This window comes from Passer domesticus, chromosome 7, assembly GCF_036417665.1.
Source record: "Passer domesticus isolate bPasDom1 chromosome 7, bPasDom1.hap1, whole genome shotgun sequence".
NCBI lineage: Eukaryota > Metazoa > Chordata > Aves > Passeriformes > Passeridae > Passer > Passer domesticus.
Window position 1 is genome coordinate 12,916,586 of NC_087480.1, and position 24,396 is coordinate 12,940,981.

At 39.4% G+C, this 24,396-nt stretch overlaps 1 protein-coding gene across 4 annotated transcripts in view; it reads right to left on the reverse strand.

Moving 5' to 3' along the window:
- AFF2 (ALF transcription elongation factor 2) overlaps nt 1–24,396 on the reverse strand; it is a 323,604-nt gene that overhangs the window by 96,566 nt on the left and 202,642 nt on the right. For all 4 annotated transcript variants that reach the window (XM_064426942.1, XM_064426944.1, XM_064426941.1 and 1 more), the window contains exons 6-7: nt 24,218–24,254; nt 23,914–23,965 (exon numbers count right to left, since the gene is read on the reverse strand). In XM_064426942.1, the coding sequence (XP_064283012.1) occupies nt 23,914–23,965; nt 24,218–24,254 (89 nt within the window). The remainder of the gene's footprint in view (nt 1–23,913; nt 23,966–24,217; nt 24,255–24,396) is intronic.

The following is a 24,396-nucleotide window of genomic DNA, read 5'->3' on the forward strand; positions in this document are numbered from 1 at the left end:
GTTGACTCTCTGAGAGGCATTAATATTAATATTATTTTCTGAGAGGCATTAATATTATTTTCATATCAAATTAGTTATGAGATTAAATACATGTTACCATTGAAAAAAAAAACCTCAAAATACGGTCCTCAGTGTTAAAAATATTCTAAAAAGGAAAATCCAGACTAACATTTTTCTGCCTTTCTTTTTAACCATTTATATGATGTCTGGCACTAGGTTTCTTTGTCCGTGACTTAAGTACTTCAACATAATTATCAGACAAATAAACAAGAAAATGAGTACATGAAATTGATAAATGGATACTCAGTGTTTTCTTCAAAGGGCAAAACTTAAGGATGATGCAGACTAAATTTAATTTAATTGATAAAGTCTAATGACATCATGACTTTACAAAAATAGAATAACAATATGCCAAAGTTGTCAGACTGGATGAGGTCCATGGTACATCTAGTTCTACATTTTGTCAGAGGAGGTTGTTCAATGGAACAATTTGTTAGTACTGAACTATTCTGTTTAATACAGCTGGAATGAAAAACTGGTTCATTATGCTCATGAAGCACGGATTCTCCCCAAATTCTTCATTACAATTTTTTTTCAGTTTCTTTGAGCCCTGGCTCCACTGTTGGCAGGAACCAAAGTCCTAACTGTAGGCTCCGTAAGAACCTATTTGTTTTTCCTGGCCTTTTTATCCTAACATTTAAATTGTGAGAAAATAAATGGGAATTTCATAGGTTCTCAGTGGGTCTAGGTGCTTGCCCCACATCAAATTTCAAAACTTGATTTTCTATCAGAACAGTTATAAAGACATAACACTCCTTTTTTGCTCAAGACTATTCTTTTGTACTTTCTCATCTTACTCTACACAGCTGCCATAACAAGTCTAAATCTTAGTGACTATTATCTTCAGAGGAACAAGTGTGTACATTCACCTTATGCCTAACTTGCAAGCTGCAAAGCCCTCCCCACATTTGCTGAGTTTTGATGTTACTTCAATGGAAAAAGGATGAGTCCCATGAAGAGGAAATTGCACAATACACCTTGCACTTGGTGCAGGAGCTGCTAATCTACAGACTAATCCAGTTGACACATATGGTTAGGCAGTTGGGTAACTATCAGGGCACAACACCACCTTTCATCTCCTAAGGTAATGCAAAAGTTATATCTCAAATCCAATTTAAATTGGTGCTCCCTTGAGCTCAAAGATAATTTCTCTCTAATCCTCTTCTGGTTGTCTACAGGGTAACCTTCAAAATCTCAGAAATGACACTGTAAAAAAAATGATCAAGTCATAATTTTTTAGCACAAAACCTAGCTATTTTTCCTGGTGGCACTATGTTCCAGCTGTTATCAGATTCAAGAATTTTTCAACTGCCTTGAACTCTGCATTTATTTTACTTTTCCAGATTTTTGCCAATGAAAATACCTCAGCACTGCTTGAAGAGAAAATAATCTTGTCAGTTTTATTGTGCCATATCTGAGATGATGAAGGTCATGCTAACTACAAGTCTGTTCCAATTGCTACGGGGTTGGGTGAGGTGGGCTTTTTATTTTATTTTTGGTTTTCCCCTAGCTCCTACCACAAAGTAATAGGGATTTTCCCCTTTCATTCATCTTCCCTTTTGTTGTTTTTAATCGACCACCCATCAGTGCCGAATTGCCTTGTAACTGTCTGCTGAGCTTTCATTTGACAGAGATAGCTGCTATTGTTAGCAGGAGCCTTCACTTCAGCCCATTTAACTTTCCTCAGTTTGACAGCTTCACAATAGCCACCTTCCATCTAAAGAAAACTGTGATTTAGTAGAAAGGGAATGTGGGACAACAGCCTGATCTGTCACTCAGTCTCCAGTGAGTTCTCTTGGCATAAAGTTCCCCTACAAAGCTGGAGGATGAAATACTACATGAAAATAAGACGGTCATGAGACATGTTCACTTATATATTCTGGCAAAATCTAAACAACAATCACACTTAAAAATACAGCCATTTCCTTCAGTAATACCCCACGCTGGGAGGCAAAAAAAATATTTTGACTAATTCTAAATTTCCATTTTTTACTTACATTGCAGAGTACTTAACTTCCCCCCCCCCTCCTTTATTCACCTAGTAATTGTTCTCAGATTGATCTACAAGAGCTCCTAGTGGAGGCAATATGCCACAAGTAAATTAAAGCTTTCATTGGACCAGTCGTTGGTCCTACTCCATGTAAGTTTACATGAAAAGATGTTGATGAATTAAGAGCCTCTATGTCCTCCCTTACTAAGGACTAAAAAAGTCAAATTATAGCTGCCTTAACACAGCCTCTGAATACTTTCCAGCTCAGCTCCACACTCAGCTCTTCTTTCATATGTGCTGTAGAAATGCATTTTTAGCTGATTTTTAACTGTTGTACATTTATGCCTAATGCCCTTTTGCATTTAAGCTTAAATCTGGTTTTATCATTTGGTATAAATGACAAGCTGTAGACATCCCACTATTAGATTTCCAGGCACCATTTTTTTCCCAGCCAGTTAAGTAACATTATTTTCTTGTCCAAAATCTTGATTCCCAGTTTGATGAATGTTCTCATGCCTAGGAAATTGAATTTGATTACCATAAAGCATAATTTATTTCAGTCTATCTTATGCCTTTCTTTAACTCTCATTTAACTTCATCAGAAGAGGCATGAGAAAAAAAAAATTGGTAGAGCTGCATGCTGCAAAAGGAACCCACTAAACTGACTTCTAAATTCACCTGAGTCTGAGAATCATTTCCTGGTATTTAAAATAAGTAAGTCACTTTGGTAGTGGTGACTAATCTCTGAACAACAGATGAACTTTTGTTTTGAGCAGCCCTTCAAAACTGCATGAAGAAATTACCACAACTATGTGGAAAGGTGTGTACAGAAATGGAGACAGAAAATCAGAAAACAGATAAACTCCGGTAGAAAGACAGATAATAGTTACTAGAGAGGAATCTATTGCCCAGAGTTCACTTGTGAGAGAGTACCCACGAGGCTACAACTAGGAAGAACACCAGACTGCTCCACTGTTTCTAATTAGAGACGACATCCTTCATTTTATAGCTCCTGTGGTCTAATTTGTAGAGAGCCATATCCCCTAAAGCTTTCTGTAAACCAAATTAAAACTCATTCCATCAAGGAGTTTTAGCAATATATGGTCTCTGATCACAATACATACTCATGGTCATGGAGCTGCTGCAGGCAGTCAGCTGGGGGGTGCTGGCTTTTGGGGTTTTTTTAAATTTTTCAAGGAAACAGCAGATTTCTTCTAGGAAAAAACATTTTAAAGACCAGAGAATCTGGTCTGTTTAAACAGTCACTCATGAGAAGGAATAGTACACACAGTCTCTCTCTACTGATTTTCTTAGTATTCTCTGACTTTTAATTAAATAATTTTTCTCCCTCCTTTTTTTTTATTCAAGACACCTCAAAGCTTCAGCTCAACAAACATTGCTAGCAATTTTTTTTTTTCCCCTCTAAATTAAAAAAAGTTAGCTTAGGGCTTTTTGGAAGCCTTAAGACTCTTCAAATGCTTTTGAAGTTTGCAGTCCTTTTTCAACCCAGAAAACATTCATATAATGTGCAGCAGTAACACAAACACCCTACTGGGCTTTAACCCAGCTCTGGACAAGAAGAGGAAATTCTGCCTCTGTGCCCATTCAGCTGCTGGCCTCCATGCCACCACTATCAAAGTGCCAATTAGCATTACAGCTCCTGGATTTGGACATGTGTCCATTAGACTCCAAGGGAGAACTTCATTTCACACAGACATTGAATAGCTCTGAGAGTGTGATGAGTTTTGTTCCCTAAAAATCTGCCTTGAATTTGAACTGGTAACCTGAAGGTGAAAGGATCCATCATCCCAATGCTAGGGCAGCCCGTGCCAGCCAGAGCACCCTTTATTCCAAGAATCTGGTGTCATTTGGTGGTTGAACTCCTTACACACCTCCAGTTCCCTGCAAACACAGCCCTCTGCCATCCCTGTGGGCTCTGACAGAAACACACAACTCAGTGGATCTGGCATAGCTGCTTGTATCAATCAACACCACAAACACCAAGTTAGATCCTTGTTTCCTCCCACGTGCAAAGGGACTTAGCGAAATTTCTTCAAGTAAGATTTCAAGAAAGCATTTATCACAGCTGGTGTAATTACAGAATTACCTGTGAAAACCCACAAAGGCTGAGGGATCTAATGAATAAGTGGAAAACTACAGCGTAATATCAAACAAAATGTCTACAGTCAAAATATTCCACTGGGTACAGGTCACATACTCCCTGCCTGGAGGAACAGCAGATCAGGCTCTGAATTCAGGCAGGTGAGAGCTTTGCCCACATTATGTGAGGAGATTTTGATAAACATTCCAACCTATTTTGACAACGGGTGGCCAGTGTGGCCAAGTGGCTCACTGTGGTTCACAGTAGCAGTTTGATATTAAAAACTGACCAGTAAGAAATTTGATAGGCTGGCCCAAAATGCTGAGAGTCATTAACCTTGAGTAGCTTCTGGAAATGGGATGCCCTGGGCAGGCACCACTGCCAGGGAGAGTCCCCAGATCCCCAGGAGGTGGCTGCACACCACTCCACTCTGCCTGCTGTAACCAGCTCCTTTCTCCTCACTCTATGCACCCATTTCTTCCATTATCCACTCATTTCAAACAAAACAAATATATTCACTGTTGTGTAAAGGCTCATCTACATTTCCTGTGAGCTATTTTCATCAGCAGCACTCTATTAAAGTTATTTCAAAGTAAACTAGAGACAGAGAGCAGAGACTGTGTAGCAGTACATCATGTGTCTTCTCAAACCAGTTAAAACTCAGCAAGAAGTAAAAAAAAAAAAAGAGATCTATTTAAAACTAGATTAAGCTCAAGCTGCTAAAGCATAATAAATTGCTCTATTTTAACTGACTGAACTGTGCACACTTAGAATACAAGGGCATATTTCATTTGGGTTTATGCAATTGTTCAGTCTACTTTTCTACCATTTCACCCATCACAAGATGAGAGAACTTGTCAGGCAAAATTGTAGTTAATGATGTTTAATGGTGGCTAAGCCTGATAGACTTGTTTATTTCTTTTCTTCTTTTTTGTTGCTTTACTCTCACTGAAATAATGAAAATATTACATGAAAAACTTCTATATTATTTGCAGGAAAAGCTTCCATTACCAATGCCAGGTAACATAAAGCTTTATCTGATTTATATAGCAATCTATATAAATCTACTTTTATGTTTTATTTGATTCCAGCCATTAGGCTGTGCTAGGAAGTAATTCTAAAATATATATCATAGTGGCAATTCACTGTACTATACCAAATTAATCTACATAAATCTATACCTGTGTGCAGGGAACCAGCATGGTAACATCACCAGCATGGAGGAGGAATGGATGCCAGTAATTCTACTTGTAGGCTTTCTAGGAAGTCCAAGCTTTCTCTAATTACTGGGCAGAACACAAATGTCCCCTGTTGACCAAATTCCTCCATCTAAATTAATTGTACTGCCATTAGCATAGCTCTTACATTCTAAATTTCAGAATACGAAACTGCATATTAGGAGAGGTATTTCCTCTTTATGACTGATCTGAAGTCAGAGAGCTGGAGAATGAATGGGCTGTTTGGAACAGCATATCCTTTTAAAAACCTGTATTCCTTACTGATTTAAGTTCCTTACATAGCTGAAGCCAGTGTGCTCTGCACAGCTGAATGAGGCCAGCTGGCAGAGCAGGAGCGTAGCAGCATTCTGACCGCTTTTCTTTTGTTTGAATATTGCCTCAGTGGCCGCACACTAAACGATGTGAACTTGATGGGCTTGACTATGACCTCAGCTAAACTGAACAATATGAAGCTGGCACATCTGTAATCTCAGGCTTGCTATTTTTCAATTTATTTTTCACCTGATTTGTATTAAGATGTGGTTCAAATTTTAAAATAAAAATAAAAAGGGTCCTTCTGCATTCCAAATCAATCAGCAAATGCTGCCATGCCAGAAGGCAGGCTTCATCTGCCTCTTCACACCACATTTGGTGAATCCCTGACTTATGAGAGCTTGATTTCTAAATGTTTATGCAGAAAGAAATGCTTTACACATCCGCTCCTTCTCAGATAGCCTACGGGGATTTCTGGCAATACTTTTTTTTTTTTGCCTGCCTTCCAGGTTTTCTCCCTGTGGATACATAAAGACAGAGTGACAGCAGGAGTAGGCTCAACTCGCAGCGAGCAGCATCCGTGCTAATTATTGATACTGACTACATGAGATAAGCTGGACATCTGTCTTTACTTTTAGCAAGTTCTACAAGGATAAACATGAACATGAATGTGGGCTGCCCCATGGACAGTGTACTGGTGCTGTTTTATACTCCCAACCCATCGCTGGGCTTCTGTCACTTTTGTCTCAGCTACATTTCAGCCTCGGGTCACAAGAGTTCAAAACACAGTCAATTAATCAAATGGCTTCTATGAACATAACACTGCAGCTCAATAATGCTTTCCTATTCAACATAAGCAAGGAAATGAAAGCAGGAGGTTAATGTGAAGATAGCTAGGTTACATGTGGAGCTTTAAGCAGCAATCCTTGATCAGCCATCATCAGACAGTGCATTTTATCGGAGCAGTTATTTTATGTGAGACAAAAGAACAAACCCAGGATGTGTTTATGGCCTGATCCTGCTCTCAATAAAGTCAAGTCAAGCTCTTCTCTTGACTTATGCCTACTAGTTCAGGATCTTTGATCTTGGCAATAAAATTAACACAGCAACAGAAAACAACAAAGAGAGACAGAAAAACTCTCTCTTAGAATGCTCTGTGTTTACACTGAGGAAGACACAGGATTCACATCTGAGGTGAAACAACTGCTCCCAGGAGGGGAACTGGATGTGGGACGTGGCAGCCTCTACACTGAAGTGGTGGGGACAGGGGTCTTACATCAGTGCAACAGGTTTGCTTGCGTTGTATGAGGTGGCCTTTGCAAAGCTGTGATCCCAGCAGGGGGGAGTGGAAGGCCCGAATTCTCAGTCTTTGCTGCCCAAACAGGACCTGTCAAACGGGGTGGGAAGCAGTGTGCTTAGTCTGCCAGCCCCCCTTCAGGAGGGCTTTTCTCTGTCTCAGCTTTAGAAAAGTGCTGGGATTCTGCTTCCTATCGTCCAGCTCTTCTAAAAAGGGGCTGAAAAAAACTCTTCTAAGCAGTGTGAGAATTCTTTTCGATGCGATAAAAACCGTAAATATGTGTTTCTAACCACTGAAGACAGCAAGCTTTGGAGGGCTTAAATGGAAAAAGCTAGTTTAGATTGAGCCAGTTCTGGGTATTGCCACACATGTCAAATAGCACTTCACTTGACAAATGGTCCCAAAGAAATCTATGGAGCTATTCAGGGGGTACGGTGATGTTTGGTATGAGTAAGGAGATTAGAATCTAGCCCTTGCTTTATTTTCAGAGAGATTTCAAACATGTGTTTGTTATAATTTTCCCTTCCTTCTAGGATTGCTGGTATTCACTTGGCTCAGCTTTAGAGGCAGAGGGATGTGAAAAACAGCACCAGTAAAAAAAATTACAAACTCTCTAATATATGACCAAAATAGCTTTTTCCCCCGTAAAATATGTGGCATAAACGAATTCCATAATGATGCTATGTGTTATAAAAGTTTTATTGGCACTCATTTGGGATTACCCGCATAACTCACTTGTGAGTTCACCACTCGTGGGTAATGCACTCATCCCAAATGCATGCTAAACACCAGCTTATGTAAAAAGTCCTATTAGACTTTAACAGAGATTAAACTAACAGATTTTTTTACAGAAGCCTCTTATGAGGTCCACAGAAATTACAAAAATCTTAGTCTATAACAGGCAATGTTTTCATTAGGTTTATTCTAATCATCCTGTATTAAATTCTGTAAATTCTTAACCAGTGACATGCATATCCTCTCTGCAATTTTACATTTTTCCTCTGTCTACACACAATTTTGTGTAGTATCACAGACATGTGACTGCACCGAGAGAGAACACAGGCCCTGGTGTGAGGTCAGTACAAACACAGAGTGCAGGAGTCCTTCCTTTAGCAACTCTGCTCTCTAAACTGAAAGGGCAGGGAACGAATGGGAAAAAAACATTGTTCATATTTACAGACTCAGAACAGAGACATAATTTCCTAAAGGTCATACAGGAAGTCCCTGTTAAGGCTGGAATGAAAATTAAATTCTCCTAAGCACCAATCTAATGCTGTAAAAACAAATTCATCTTCCCCCAACATCTGTGTATTTCTTCATCTACTGCATTCCATGCTCATTCCTGCAGCATTTGAATGTCTCTCTCTGGCACTGGGACATCATTAGTATCTGTTTTGCCTTAAAGCACCACAACACCCCCCTGGACACCTGGATAAGCCAGCTCATGAGGAGCATGGATAAGGTTGTCAGGCAGTCTGTGCATCAGGAAACAACAGTTCAGTTTTGCACAATAACCATTACCAGGCACCTAAACTTGGTAACCTCAGCCTGGGGCAATTTCACAAAGAAAGCTGCAACAGAAACAAGAACAGAGCTGATGCTGGCTGGGCACAGTTAAGCTGATTTTCCTGTTTTCTTTCCCGCTTTCCCCTGTTTTCATCTTTGAACATCTTCTGACTCATGATGACGCTTGGGAGGCCTATGCAGGCAACATTCAAACCTCCTATGCTGCCAAGCTCAACCTGAAATAGCACCACCACCCAGAGGAGCTCCTCTGCACACTTCTGTGCCTCCAACCACACATCCTCCTTGGTCCAAATTAGGGAGAATTTCTGTAATTAACCTAAGATTTCTTTTTTTTTTCCCTGAAACAAATGGAAAAGAGGACAGAAAGACACTCAAAGTACCTAATTGTTTTCTATAAGTAAATATTTCCTCTCAATATTCAGATGAATGTTCTGTGACAATTTATGACCAAAAATAAAATTTTAGGCAATGTTTTATGGACAATATTTTTCTATTAACTCACATATGAGAGAACTCTAAAACTTGGTATGAATTAAGGTTAACCCTTAAAAGAAGCATCTAATATGCCATTATAGCAGAAGATTGAAATTAAAGAGAATGCCTTGGTAATTTCCTAGGTATATTGAGTATTAATGTGATATAGTTATTTCCAAGGAAGGTGGAAATAGTATAGAAAAATATCTCTCCTAATTTTTAGAATTATTTCCTACCTAAAGATACACATATCACTTGATTTTCAATCACTTCAGAGCAAGTAACTTTATCTAAAACCTAAAGAACCCACCTGCTATTAACAATTTCAGCGGTGCCTAATAAAAAACCACTTAAGCACAAACTGTACTTAATTTATATGATGAGTAGCTATAAGTTATCAACCCCAGAATCCTGTGCAGAAATTAAATATTCAGTTTTTCCTTACTAATTCAAGCAGGATTTTTATCCCTCGATTGTGGAGGCTTGACAGTGGGGGAAAATGAGTCAAGTCAATCTTCCAGCAAGAAACTATATCATGGAGGGTGCTGGGAGCAGAAGAGATGCAGAGAAGTCAGAGAGGTAGAAAGTTTACAGACTTTCAGAGCCTTCTCAGTTGTCAATACAAGAATAAATATATCATCTGTTTTCACTGAACCCATTGGCAAAGCTATCAGATTGCTGAAAAAAAAAAATTACTATTTTTAGCCCAGGCAAGCCCATTGCTGAAATGGATTACAGCAGGAGTGGAAAGTGCCTGAATCAACAGAACAGATCTGATGTGCTGGATCAACACGAAGGGAAAGCCGTAGGAAGGACAAACACACATTCTGCTTAGAATATATTGGAAAAGAATCATCAGAGCCCTGGACAGTCTGGGGAAGGGGACAGGAAGAAAGAAGGTAATAAAGCAATAATCTCAGGTCCTGCTCTGGAATTACCCAAAATCTGCAGTGTTTTGTAGGGATTTTAAAGAGCATATTTAGAAAATTTCTTAGGAATTAGGAGAGCAGGGTCAATACAGTTAAACTCTGTCAATAATCACTATGTAATATGTACAAGGATCTTCCACCCCAGTGCCCAAGGGCTACCCCTGAACTCAGGACTGAACTTTTCAAATTTAAAAATAAGGCAGCCATTTGAGAAAATCTTATTATGGAAAAAGGCCTAAAAATAAAGCTGTTTTTTAACACTCGGGACCGAAGCACCCCCTCCTCTTTCCTCCCTGAGACCCTCTATGAACCAAACTCTGCCAAGAGGAGTATTTAATGAGAGGTTTTCTAGTCATTAGCCTGGCTCGACTGCAGGGACTGGCTCAGCTGGAGCTGGCCACACACGGAGTGACCAGGTCACCCAAACTGTGGGGCCATGGCAGCAGCACCCACGGGCGGCCAGGGAAGGAGCAGGATTTGTTCTTCCCTGTACCAGCTCACCTCCACAGCATGTCCTGGTGTGCCAAAAGGGTGTTTTTACCTGGTGCTGAGCACACCTTGTCCTGCTCCCCGGCCACCGTGGGGACACAGCAGCTCTAATGCACAGGGACACACAGCTCTTCCCACAGCTCATCCTCACGGGCACTTTGGGACATCACCTCAGCCACAGAGGCTTGGCCACAGGCTTCAGGGATAACTTGGGACATGGCTTCCGGGAGGAGAAGGGAACAAAAATTCATTATGTCACCCTGATTTTTTAAGGTTTTCTAAGCCTTCAAATGTTCACATTCTTGTAACAAATTTTCTTACACACTTTATGTAAATAACTTATTGTTTCGCATTCTTTTATGGAGGGGGAGAGATTTGATGGACTGTTGCTTTGTCCAGTGTCATCGGAGAGGTGGCACTTTCACCCTCCAATCCACTGTCACTTTTGGAAATCTATAAATGTTGGAGTCAGAAAATGAACTGCCCTTTTTACCTTGGAAAGAGCAACAGAGTCCACATCGTGTTGTTTCGTGTCCTATAGTGACATTCCTTGCAAGCTTATGTTCTACTGGAGTATTTACATAAAGCATGTGGTCAAAGTTAAAAAGCTCTCCACCTCTATAATTCAAAACATTGTGTCAGTACAGGACACTATTAATGCTGCATTTATACAGATACCCACTGCCTGAAACTGTAGGCACTTGAATGGTGAAAGCATCTTAGAGAAAGAGTGGGATGTGTGTGCTACATAACATCAAAGAGCAAAATAGGCAATTTTTTAAAAGAGCACTACCTAAATCATGGATGTTTTTAAGAGGGCTATGTAGGCCCTAGAACTTGATCTTGCACTTTTTTTTTTGCAGATGACATTCCAACAGTCTTTTGTTGCTAAATAGCTCCAGGGTGCTAATCTGCAATGGTATGCTACCAGAAAACAGAAAATGCCCAGAAACACTTGACAAACATGGCTCTTGAAAAGGACCTTCATGTCCTTCAGATGAATGACTCTGGTAAGTTCACTGAGATGACACTTATGACTAATTGTACTGGGATCCTGCTCCACTGTTAATTCATCCAGCTTATCCAGCAACACAGTCAGACTGCCACAGTTTATACTTGTGGCAGATTCAGCTTTTGGGTGTCACATATGAAAATACCAACTTGATCTCAAAAGTTTCAGATTTAACCACTGATTTCAGTTGGAATAGACCACAAAGAAACAATCTGTCATCCCTCATAGCAAACAGAGTTTTGCTGTTGCTTTATAAACAGCCTTCAGGAACTCAGTCCTAAAGGCTCTTGCCACTGAAGTCCTAACCTAGTCAGGCATGGGATCACTTGCACATGAGGTTACAACCAGGAGCAGGCAGCACAGCACACTTGTGTCTTCCATCACCCCTCCTTTTTCCTCAGCAGGAAATTTTGTGTTAGCACAATTTGAAGATTTTCTTGACCAAACCCCACCAGGCCTCCTACAGGTGCATGCCTGTGAGTGCCAGAAAATACTGGCACCATCTGGACTGAAGTGAATGCACTTGGGAACTGCTGCAGTACCCTGAGGGCTGTCCTGGGCAGGCACAGCAAATCCCAGCACACAGTAAATAAAGGAAATGTGCATGGGAAACATGACAAATCTGTGGCAAACCTACTGCACTCTGCTCAGAAACTCTGTGGGACTTGGTACTCATGAGCACTGAATAACCTGCAGTTGAACACCTTGAATGCTTAATTCTGCACCCCTGCTTCATTCTGCTTACTTATGCTGTTCAAACACAGTGAAATCAACTGCAGTTTGAGTATCCAGATACTAAATCTAAACATGAGGTTTTTTTCCCTGAGTACAAGCTCTGAGGCTGTAAATTATTAATATTAATAATGGGAAAAATCTGTTATGTATAAACAATGCAAGCAAACAGTAACAACCATTTAAAATTGTTAATTTGAGAATTTCTTTTCTCTGATTCCCTTTCATAAACAAAATATTTTTTTCATCAGGCAGTATTCATTATATTCATCCTTGGTGTAGTTACAAGGCAAAAAATGTGGATTATTGATGAAATAGATCATAATGACTCTTTCCAAGCCATTATCATTTATCATTTAAATGTGTATTCAATGAGCTTTAATCTGCAAATTTTTCACGTTTGGGAGACATTATGATTTAACAGATTCATTGTGTTTGCTTTATTCTTTTTTTAATACAATGCATGGCACACATTCTGCAGGCTACACATGAAGTAATTTTACCTATCAGACTGGACTTTAAAAAAACTTACTAGAGAACAGCAGCCGATTATTAAGACCTCCAGTCTCCAGAAACATAACAGTGCAGGAACACCGTGCCATTATACTAATAAATGAGTCCTGAAAATCTTCATAATCAGGTATATTGGACTTTCTTCCGAAAAGTCTCAGTCTCCCATTACTTCTAAGGACAGCACCTCAGCACCTGAGATTTCAACTATATAATTTTTTTCTAATCTCCTAAAAGGTGCTTTTTCTAGTGACTTAGATTAAGCAAACAAAATCAATGAATGCTCTCTCGTTGGTATTAATCAGTGTGAGTTGTGTACCATATATTACCAGGGATCCAAGCAACTTCAGTCCTTGTGTGGGGCTTTTTTTTAAACTAACAAGAGTAAATTAATAATAAAAAGTGGTTAACACTCTGGCTAAAGCAAAAGAGCACAGAAAGTTCTGTCCTTTGGAGAAGAAAGGTGATATTGGATTTTTAGGTAAGTGTTTGCATAGCTGCACAAGCTACACAACTGCAAGAAAATTCAGCAATTGGCAATACATGAGCTCTTACCAGGTTTTGGCTACAGCAGATTAATTCCATATCCAGACTGTATATAATTCACTTAACCAGACTGTATATAATTCACTTAACACCTTTTCTTACTCAGGTTTTGAAATTTCCTGAACAAAATCCCTCTGCAAAGGACCTGCACTCTCTGAGCAAACTCCCCTTGTCACCAGGAGCACTCTTTGCTTTGAAAGACATGATGGGTGAATGCAGACAAGCTCATCCACCCACAAGTGAGACCATGCCCTGGCTGTGATCTCCTGCTCCTTCCTGACATCATCCCTGCCTGCTGAGTGGTGGGAAGGTCCCCAGCCAGGCACGGGCAGGATGCCAAGGAGGGCTCAGAGCTGCTCCTGGAGCACAGCTTCCCTCGTGCCTTTCCTATTTACAGCAGGCTGCTCTGAGCTGCTTCAGGGTTCTGACAGGAGGGAAGTGATGTGCACATGACTGACAGACGTGCCAAGATCAGTTAGAAATGGTGGCCTCCACAACATCTGTAAGACACTGTGCTCCTCCTGGGGAAGCAGCCCAAGCCCTGCTGCCCTGGAGCAGCTGGGAGCTCACCAAGGCACCTCTGGGCTCCAGAGTGAGCAGCTCTGCCTGCCCCAGCAGGGGAGCTCTGACCACCCTCAGGCCATGCCTGCAGGCAGCTGAAAGGAATGACAGTGCTGAAGGCTCTTCTCATCATCCCTCACAATTCTGTAATTCCACAAAAAGCCAGTGGCAGGACTGCTGCACTCTGCCCACGTGAGGTGCACGGGAGCACCCTCATTCTACCCCCAAGCATGGTTTGCCCCATGCTCACATATTAGTGACTTATTCATAGATTTTCCGAGGACAGCTGATTTTTCTCTTAAACAAAAGTATTTTCTAGTATTAAAATATATGCATCTCAAAATAAAAAAAGGAATCATCTATTCGGCTTAACACAAAATATCTCACATAAAAGGAAGTATTTTTTAACAGCACACATCTACTTTATGGCACTGGTCTCTTAACTTCATGCTTATGAGTTAAGGAAACAGCCCCTTGGTGGATTACTTTTCATAGTTTGCTCAGTAATGTGTTTACAAAGCCATTGTTGCAACTAGATGCTTATATATTTTGATATACAGTCTGCAGTACAACAGTACATCTTCAGAGGTTTCATGCTTATTTCAAAAACCTATTTAAGTGGTTCTTTACCTGCCCTCCCAGCAAAACACAAGTTTATTGCCAGATACTCCAGGGCTCCATAGTCCAGTCTGACAGTAATTAAGGCAGAATTAGTGGTGTTTTGCAGGAAATGGTAACTGTGGCAAGTGTAGAGCTGGATGGGCCAAATTCATCTCTGACAGCAAGTCCTCTGAAGTAACTAACCTACTCTAGGAATTAATTTGACACTTCAAATTTCAAATAATGGCCGCTATTTTTAACTGTCTGAAGCACATAACTCAGAGCCTGAGAAATGTTAAATGGCTTTTATTTTCCTATGTTAGAAAACTGCTTACCTACCCACTTGCTTTTTACTGTGTATCAAGTCTACTCCAGAAATTGTTGGTTTTTTAAAGACAATATTGCATTATTTGTTAAAATAATATAATGCATTATTTCAATGCAACCTGCACTTGATTAATGCTTATCTTGCTTATTTCTCTAAACCATGCAATGAACAATACAAACCCCACTAAGCAATATTTTGTGTTTGTAAACATCCGCAACATTTCCTCTGACCCTATAATTCTAAATTACACCAATACATAACAAATCCAGTACTTGGGCAGCACAGTCTTAAGAAAACTAAAGGTAGTATTTTGCCATGCCTTCTACTTGCACTTAGACTCCAAACATGATCTTGGGATTTGGACACTAAGCTTTGGCAAAACAATCTCTTCCACAATTTTACCCATAGCTGTTAAATTTTCACCTATCTCTATATGGTACCTACATTCTAGTCTGATTCTGCAGCAGTTATCTAACTCTACAGAACAGCTAATGCAATTCAACTCCATTTGTCCATTAAGAAACATTCTTTTTCTGTTATGTAAAATCTACATTTTTATGGTTTTTGGTGGTTTTTATTTGGGCTTTTTGTTTTGTTTTGTTTTTGTTTTTTGTGTGTGTGTTTGTGGTTTTTTGTTGTTGTTGTTGTTGTTTGTTTGTTTGTCAAGAAGCCAGCAATCTCTACCAGGACTCTAGAAAGACAGGCCTGCAAGGATGCAGCATTCCCCTGTGTGATGGGGGCCTGGGCTGGTCCTTTGTGACATGGGGAAGGTGAGCAGGGCCCTCAGAGCAACCTCAGGGCCCCGGGGAGAGTGAGGAAAGCCAAAGGTTTACATGAGATTGTGCTGCGAACTGATCTGCAAGATTATTTGATTTTGGGATGAGGGGTATTCCCGGATAAAGGGAAAAAAGAGCAGGAAATCCTTTAGGTGACCCTCAGCACCTTCTCCCTTCAGGCTACTGCTGCATTTTGATCTCCATGGGGAAAAAAAACAACTTAACCTCCCTTAGCAGTGAAGGACTTGCACTATTATCTCCCTCTGACTGTTGCATTGATTAGATTGGAAAATGAGTAACTTTTATCACACTTGATCTGAAATAGCACTATCTAGCTTATGTTTATCCCTTTCCATCTACAGAACAGATAATTGCATGGATCCTTGGAGTCAGAGGAGACACTGTGATGTCTCTTTTGATCCCTCGTGTCAGGTTAAAGGAGTAGAAAATAGAAAGTTAGCCTGTGATTTAACACTGGCCACTGTCTGGTTCCTGCTGCCAGTCTGGCCTGGGGGGTTCAGACCTTTGCAAGTGCATGTCTGGCTCCCTTCTCACCATGCAGGTTCTCTTGCTGTCACCTCAAATGTCACAGTCTGCTGGATTCACCAGCATGAGCTCTGAATTGCAATAGATTTTTGCCAAAAAAAAAAAAAAAAAATCAAGTCACAACATTTTTGGGGGGTTTGCTTGTTTTGGTTTTTGCCTTTCAGTTCTCCCTTCCTTTTTTTTTTTTTTTTTTTCCCTTTCTTTTGGTATAGGGAAAGGCAGATTATTTCAATTAAGCCTGTCACTGACATTTGTAAGCAACCTTTCTTCATTTCGGTGCAGCAGTTGCAGTTTTAAGTTTCTCCCTGCTTCTGTCAGGATCTAATTTTCAAGGCCTGTTGCCATGGCAGCAAGTTGGAATTTTAATCCAGTACTAAAGGTCAAGACAGGTCACCAGTTTCAGTTCCTCTTCAATCTCCCCATAAGGAGCCACAAAAAGAAGCTGAGATAAAGGTCTGACCTAACAAAAAATTCCAGTCTAGCACACAGCCAGACTTGAAGCTCTATGATTTGTATAGGCTTCCGAATTTGTCTGGAACTATTGAAATTCATGCTAAATCAAATATGGGCAGCACTGATTCGCATTCCTCTCGCTGCAAAAAAGCCTGTCTATGTCCTTAAACACAGTTGTGGGCATTTAAGTAAGCAGGGACACCCAAAAAGCAAATACTTGGTAGAGTCTAACAGGTAAATAGCTGAGAAAGCAATCCCCTCATTACTGCAGACATTTACTGCTTCTGCAGACTCAGATGAGCCTGACAGCTGCCCTTACATCTTACCTGACAATATGAGCTAGATGAATCAACATCTTTCTTTCAAAACCTTTTGTGAAGCATTTTGAATAAACAAGACTTTCCAGTAAGGGACAATTTTGTTAAAGCTAAATCACTTCCTCCTATGTTTCCACAAGATGGATATTAATTAAACAATTGGTTTGTACCTACTGAAGTAAGGTTACAGACATCTCCCTCCTCCTCCTGGGCTACATTTTCTTAGAAAGCTGCATTTGCAGCATTAGGAAAGTCTCAAAACAAATTTTCTGAGATGTATGGACACAAGTGAGCGAAGCAGCTCTTCCTCTGGGAATTTAAAGCAGTAATTAGCCCAGCACTGGGGAATATTTTCCTTTTTTATCATTTGGGAGGATGTATTTGTAAGGTACAACTATTCTGAATCTGTGGCTCCAAGGGCTATCCAAGACAGAGCATAATGCACTGAGCATGGCCTTGCCCCGTGGGGTGTTGTGAGAACTTCACTTCATAAAAAATAAGCCTTCTGGCCAGAAAATTGATAGGCTTTGGAGCCCTGCTGAGCCCTCTGCCCAAAGGATAATGGTAGCAATAGAAGTTCCTCTGGATAGAGACTGTGAAGCTGAGAAAAATGTGGTGGATTATTGGGGTTGTCAGAGGGATTGAGAGGAAAGATGCAAAGGATTAAGTTGGAATATTAGGAAAAGTGGCTGTTAGTCTTACCTAGGGTATTCAGGACACAAATTGGGAGTTTCAAGACCACTCTGGTATTATGAATGACAAACTTCCTGGCAAAAATCCATTCTTCTCTCAAACTTATCACCCATTTCCGATGATGACTATTTTGCAGCATGGTGCAGATGAATCTGGGTGACAATTTTTTCAGGTTGGGACTACAATTTTCTCAGTAGTCTTGGGCTACTAAAGTCTAAGCCATGACAGAAGAATGAAAGGGACTGGAGCAAAGGGCATCAGGAAGAAAAAAGACAGAGAGAAAAATGGCTTGGCTCTGAACCAGAAATTTACTGATAGGTCAGAGTTAAGACAAAGGGAACATGGTGAGGTCCAAATTGTGGGAGCCAGAAAGCCAAGAAAGGAGTTCATTTGTATGTCTTTTATCAGCAAATGTGTGGGTCACAAAACAAATGGGTAGGAGAGGTACTGAGTGGTGGCTTCCTCTGCTCTACCCTGATTTACATTTTCAGATTTACTGAGTCCATTTGTTTTTCAAAATGAATGTTTGATGTTGCACTGAAGTTCGGAAGTGACTCCATCCCACAGAAATGTAAATTGGGAGGTCAGTTTGAGACTGGCCTTAAGCCATAAAGGCACAACATATGCTGCTGCTTGTGAAAAAGCTCTTTAAATACTGGGAAACCTGTGGCAGATTTGCAGTCTAACCACTTTCCAAAATGGGAAATGATATGTAGCAGACAGGGAAATACATCAGGAATCCAAACATGTTACTGTGTGTCGTTTACCTCTCTCTATTAATGCTGACATTTCAGTGGTCGCAGTTCAGTGACTGCATGCATTTGGCACTGACACAGGAGTGCATCCTGCTTGAGAACAAAGTATTTCAACTGCTACTCGTTAGTTAGGGCAAATAAATGTTGAATTTTTAATGGGGGGTTATACAGTATCAGAGGAAATTCAAATGGTTCAGTGCTCACTTGAGTCACAATCAGGAATGCCGTTGGTTAGTTTGTTTCAGGCAGCCTTAAAGGCAGTAAGCCTCTGATAGGCAAGAAAAATTATTAAGAATTGATCAGCAAAATATCACAGAACTAATTTACTTCCGTTCCCACAATTTTTTAAACTGATTTATAAACATGTCAGGAGAAAGAGATCATGGAAAAGAATGTATTAGGAAATAACTTTATTTTGACAGGGAGGTTAAACTGTATGTGAGCCAGCTGAATAATGAAAACAAATTAAAAGCCTAATTTAGAAATTATTTTGAATTATGGGCTTATCTTCAAAGATGAAGGGCTTTTAATTATGACACTGGATTTTCACATATTTCACATCAGCTGAAATATTTTGCAAGTTTGCTTCTATAGGCAACTGTCCATAGGAAACACTTGTCTATTTTATTCCAAATTACTGCATACTTTGCTCAAAAGGCAAAGCCTGCAGCAATGAGGAACAAAGCAACAGTCTGGACTGACTATCATTGCTTCAAACCCAAGAATTTACAAGGCGAAAGGATTCAAAGAGAATTTCTAGCTTACAAAACAAAACAGTAAATATGAAACATGAGTGACATTTCCAAAAGAGACCCTTCTATTTCATCTGCTATTTGTCCCTTTAATATAGTGCACTGGAGCTCTCTAAAGATTAATGGAGTTCCAATTACATGCCACTGTTGTTTCACTTATCATAATTTGTACACGGCAGTGCGAGCCCCTTGTAGTCATGACTTTCCCAGTTTACCCAGAGGGAATATCTTTGGAACTTCCTACCTCTAACAAACAGGCAGCACTTAGTGCAGTGATTCAGGCTGGCCATGTGAAGGTAGGCTGTGACAAAAAGCTGGCTGTCACCACTGAGGGCTCAACTGGTGCTCTCACGCTTTGTTATAGTCAGCTAAAAACTGTAATTAGTAATAGGAACATTTCAGCATCTCCTGTGTATTACACCTGGGCTGCATTGTGACTGCAACACTGATAGAGAGTTGATACATAAATAGAAACCTGCTTCCTATGCCAGCTGGAGATGAATTTTACATTTTGGTTCCTGGTAAATTTTTTGGAAATTAAGCATGAACATGGAATGAATCTTTTTTTTTTTTTTTTTAACTGTTTTCTTTCTAGGTAAAGAATTCATCAGTGCTTCTTGATTTGAATGTTCTGAATAGTTCTGAATAACAACATCACTTGTTGTCCCAATATCCAATACTTGGTGTAAAATCCTCTTGATGTCTGATTACTCTCCATAAGGACCTCATGCTGATTCATTTCAAACTGTGAATTACCTTTAATTCATAGCTTGCACATGCTGCCAAATTTTGTTTTCTGTGTTCCCAGGTGGCTGTCCCTGACACAGAGGAGATCTTCCAAAAAGCCATTAGATACTTATGAAAAGTATTTAGATGTTGAGAAGCACATTTCCATTTTCAAACACCCTTCCATCAAGTATTATGATAATATTTGGGATTAGGAAAGCACTGGTATTTATTTGAATTTTTTTGGAACTGTGCAGTGAAATCCTGGCCCAACTGAAAGCCATGCTGAACACACTTAGGAAAATCCTTGCTGAAATATCACAAAAAGATTTTCAGCTGCTTGCTTTAGTTTTAAGCTCCCTGTATTTAGCTGCTCTCTGCTTCCACACACAGGTTGTGTATCATTAACTATGATGGATAACAAAAACTCCATAAAGATAAAACAAGTTGGTTTTGTCTGATCTATAAAAATTTGCTGCTCTAGGTTTTTAATGGTTTCCGGTAGTTCACTGAGCCCATGAGAAGGGCCTTTTAATACTGAATTAATACAGTAAGCATAGGAAGTAATTTTATGACAGGGGAAGAATACCATTATGATTACATTCTTCTTTTTAGCTAGGCTTTTATGGAAACTACCCAAGACCACTCTGCAGTATGATTTCAAAACACAGGATGTGCTTGATTAAAAAGGTTCTGGGTAGTTTCCAACTGGACAAAGGCCAAATGCTAACAACCAAAACAGAACAAAAGGACTGGATGTTTGAGGATGACATACTTGCAATGGCAATTATATAACAGAAACCCAAGTCATGAGCCGAGTCCATCCCCTCAAATTCATGGAAGCTGACAGAAAATCCTTTGCAGTGCAATTGGTTGCACCTTATCTGCTCCTGCTTACTCTGCTTCATAATAAACTAATCAGAGCAGACTGGCTGAAAACTGACCACACAATGCCCAGCGGAGATTTACAGTGAGTTTGAAATTACAAAAAGGGAAACCAAGTGCTGCAGTTTTACATAGCCTGATTTCAGCTGTAAAAATTCACCACATTACTCACATATGCATGCACATCAGTGTTCAAAATTTCATTTTCAAGATTTTTGAGTGCAACTTAAGAGCTGAGGTTAGTTATAAGTCCACGTTCTCATGTGCATAGGTGCAGAATTTAGAAAAAATCTAACTATTCTAGCTTATATTTTACCCACTGGACTGGGGATTTGGTTTATTCGGCATATGGATGTACCAAAGTATACTGAAACATTATAAAAAGGATGACATTTGCATTTCAGACAGCTCTACTTGGACAAGAAGCCATGCATCTTGCATCCCTCTATAATAGCAACACATTGGCAAATTAATCCACCTTGCACTCATTTTTCCCCCAGAAGTGTGCAACTGAGAGGTTATCTTGCAAAAATCTCACATCCCTTTGGCCTGATCCTCTATGATGGCAATGTCCCTGCACCTGAACCCTGCAATGACATACAGACAGCTTGGCTGCTGGAGCAGGATGCAGCATCATGAAGGTAAAGCATCTCTGTTCTGCATTCACCCCTCAAGTAGTCATGGTAGAACTCAGCAATGTGGTGAATGAAAGCACATTATTACCAACTCTGGGTCTTTAACAAAGGCAATGGAATCTACAGGACTGTCACTAGGACCAATGTAAATGGAAAAGATAATTTAAGTTTCACTTAAATTGCACATGAACTTTAAAAAGTTGGGTAACAGTCAGAAACATATCCAGGTTAAACAGAGTCTAACAAAGCATCCAGATGAACAGAGTCAAATTCAGCCAGATTTGATCAAACTGAAATATGGATGACAGATCCTATTGACAAAATGTGTAATTGGTGGGGGATGGAGTTTTGAAGTCAGTGAGACCATACTGTGTGGCTGAGAGCATAGCAACAGATGTTACTGGGGATAAGCTGGACTGTCATTTCACTCATACACTGCAATATCCCCAAAACCCACCAGTGTTAGAAAGACTAAATCCTCCTTTATACAACTGCAATCTGATAAACACTCTATCATTAAAATACACAATGACTGCAGGAGCTGCCTACCTCTCAGGGTTTGTTTGGACTGCACTATCCAGCTCTACTTGATACCATTACGTCTTTCTATCCCCCTCCTGCTTTAATTTCATTATGTGCTCAAGTACTGCAATTCCCCATGAAGGTGATGGTAACTGCACACACAGATCTAAAGAAACACATTGGCCTCGTAATACCAAGCCTCACAGTGGACTGCCTTCTAACCTCCCAAAGCCCTGTGGAAATTCTTAGAAGCTGCCTTAACAATTTTTCTGCAGTAAAAGAGAAAAAGTGATAGTAATGGGTTAGCTGATCTTCATTTGGAAGCTAAAAATAAAAGTAGCTTTATTGCAGCTCTGATCTCTCATGTGTAAAATCTATCACCTACCGTAAGAAGGCAGTTCATTGCAGCAGAAATCTGATTGATAGTACTGGAACTTTAGATCAAGCAGCAGAACAGAGAACAACTGGTTCATAAAATGTACTCAGTGTCTTCGGGTTTTATATCAGGCTTCCTATAGAGAGCTTTGGTCCCATTAAATGCACTATATACCACTGAGCTCTGAAGCACTGTTCTTTTGAAATTCGGCTTATAACTATAAACCATGATTGACAAGTCTATTACTGTTGGTTACAAACTATTGAAATATTGTATTTTATGGTACACTCACTAAAATATTTTTCACAGTGGAATCCAAATACATTTGCTTTTAGAGAAAAATAATTTTAAGATGCAATAATATTTTTTCCTTTTTTCTTTTTATTTATTATGGAATGTGCTTGATGTTAGATTTAGATCACTTCAATGTTCTGAAACATGAATGCACCCATCCTGTCACCAAGAACTGTGGGTACGGTTGGATAGAGTCTTCACAAAAAACCAAGTCATTAATGGAAGCCAAAGAGCAAAGGGCAAAATTTAATTTGTTACTAAGTTTAATAAATAAATAAATAAATGCTATTTATGCAAATTAATCTAAACATCATTAGCATTCCTATCCAATTCTCATTTAATCTGAAAAAAAGATTTAATTTTAAAATTTGATCATTTGCTCAGCCACAGTTTTGTAAAGGTTTACTCAACCAACTGTATTTGAATGAGCACTTCCATGACTTGAGTTTATGAGTAAAGAACTGGACCTTCAGAGCCCGCTGAGTACATCAAAGGATTCAGCACCCACATCTGCACTGGTGCTGTACCTCTCACACAGTCACAGACACATCATTGAACTCCAAAAGCCCTTTTTTGTACACAAACGTGCACTAAGAATCAGTATATTTAAATTCATTTTTAAAACTTGCCTAGATATCTCCACATTGATTTTTCTTCTCCTGTAGCGATTTTTAAAATTGTCTCTTTAGTAGATTAAGGGCAACCACTAGAATAATTTTGAAGTAATTTTAGAGGAACATATTGTATTTACACAACTGTCAGTTAAGCTAGTGCAGTTCTGCATTCAGTACTTTAGAACACTTAACACTAAAAAACCCAGCAGCTCTGAAATGAAATCAGACCCATACAATTTCATAAGTATAAAACAATAGCCTACTGTTCAAAGTTGTTATTTAGCTCCTGTTTGCAAATTAGAGAACCTGGGATGAAAATAAAAACCAATTTGGTCTCCACTCACTGCTACACTACTGCAGCCTTACACCAGAGAAGCGCCAAAGAAAAATGGTTTAACACAATGGAGAATGAGCTCTTTCACAATTTTCAACTGTCATATTTATAGATCATCTGTGATTTTCAGCTGTTCCAAAGTGTATGAAACTCAAGACCAGCTTTTCAACACCAGCTAGCAGAATTATTTTGTATGATGTGTTTTACTCTCACTGTATGAATGTAAAAATTCCTGCATCATCTGTTCATTGGGTTGCATTTTCTATTGTAAGAGGCTTAGTATCTGATGAGAGAAGCATAAAAGTGATTTAATTTTGGCAAGCTGTAGAACTAAAATCAGCATTATTTCTGCTTAATAAACTCATCTTTCACACATACCTCTGTTAGCTAATGCTTAAAAAGAAGAAACAGTAATAAGCACTGGAAACATAAAACTGGTTTATGGCTAATTTTTAAGGACTACAGAGAACACCTGAACACCAGGACAAGATTATGAGCAGGGCTAGGTTTTAGTTACCTTTGGAGAAATAAGCTCATGCTTTATGATAAATTTAAAATGAGATTTAAAGCTGGAAATAATAATACTTACGACTTTTGTGGCACTGACTTAGTTGCAACTTTCCCTGCTGGATCACTCCACTCTGCAAACAAAGGAAACACATTTTCAAATGTCAAAAGATTACTGTAGAATTAAAATGCACCCAAAGCTGTCAGCCCATCTAATTATACTTGGTTTCACAACATGCCACAATGCATAACATGTAATAAAAAATGGAACTGATCTGCTTTAGCACCACAGAAATTAATTTTGTAGCCTTTGTTTTAATAATGTTAAGCAGACAAAAAAAAAATACCCAACCCTGACTGTTAGGACAAGGATGATAAAGACCTACTTTGTACATTGTATCCTGAGGTCAGATGTTGGGAATCCTACAAAGAAGAACACACAAAATGTCAGCATTAGTTAAATAAGATGAAGAAGGTAAGATATATCTTGGCTTGCTAGATTAAGGGCACTGGCATTATACCAACAGGGAAGGAGATGGCACAGGGAAGGGATCACAGCATTGTT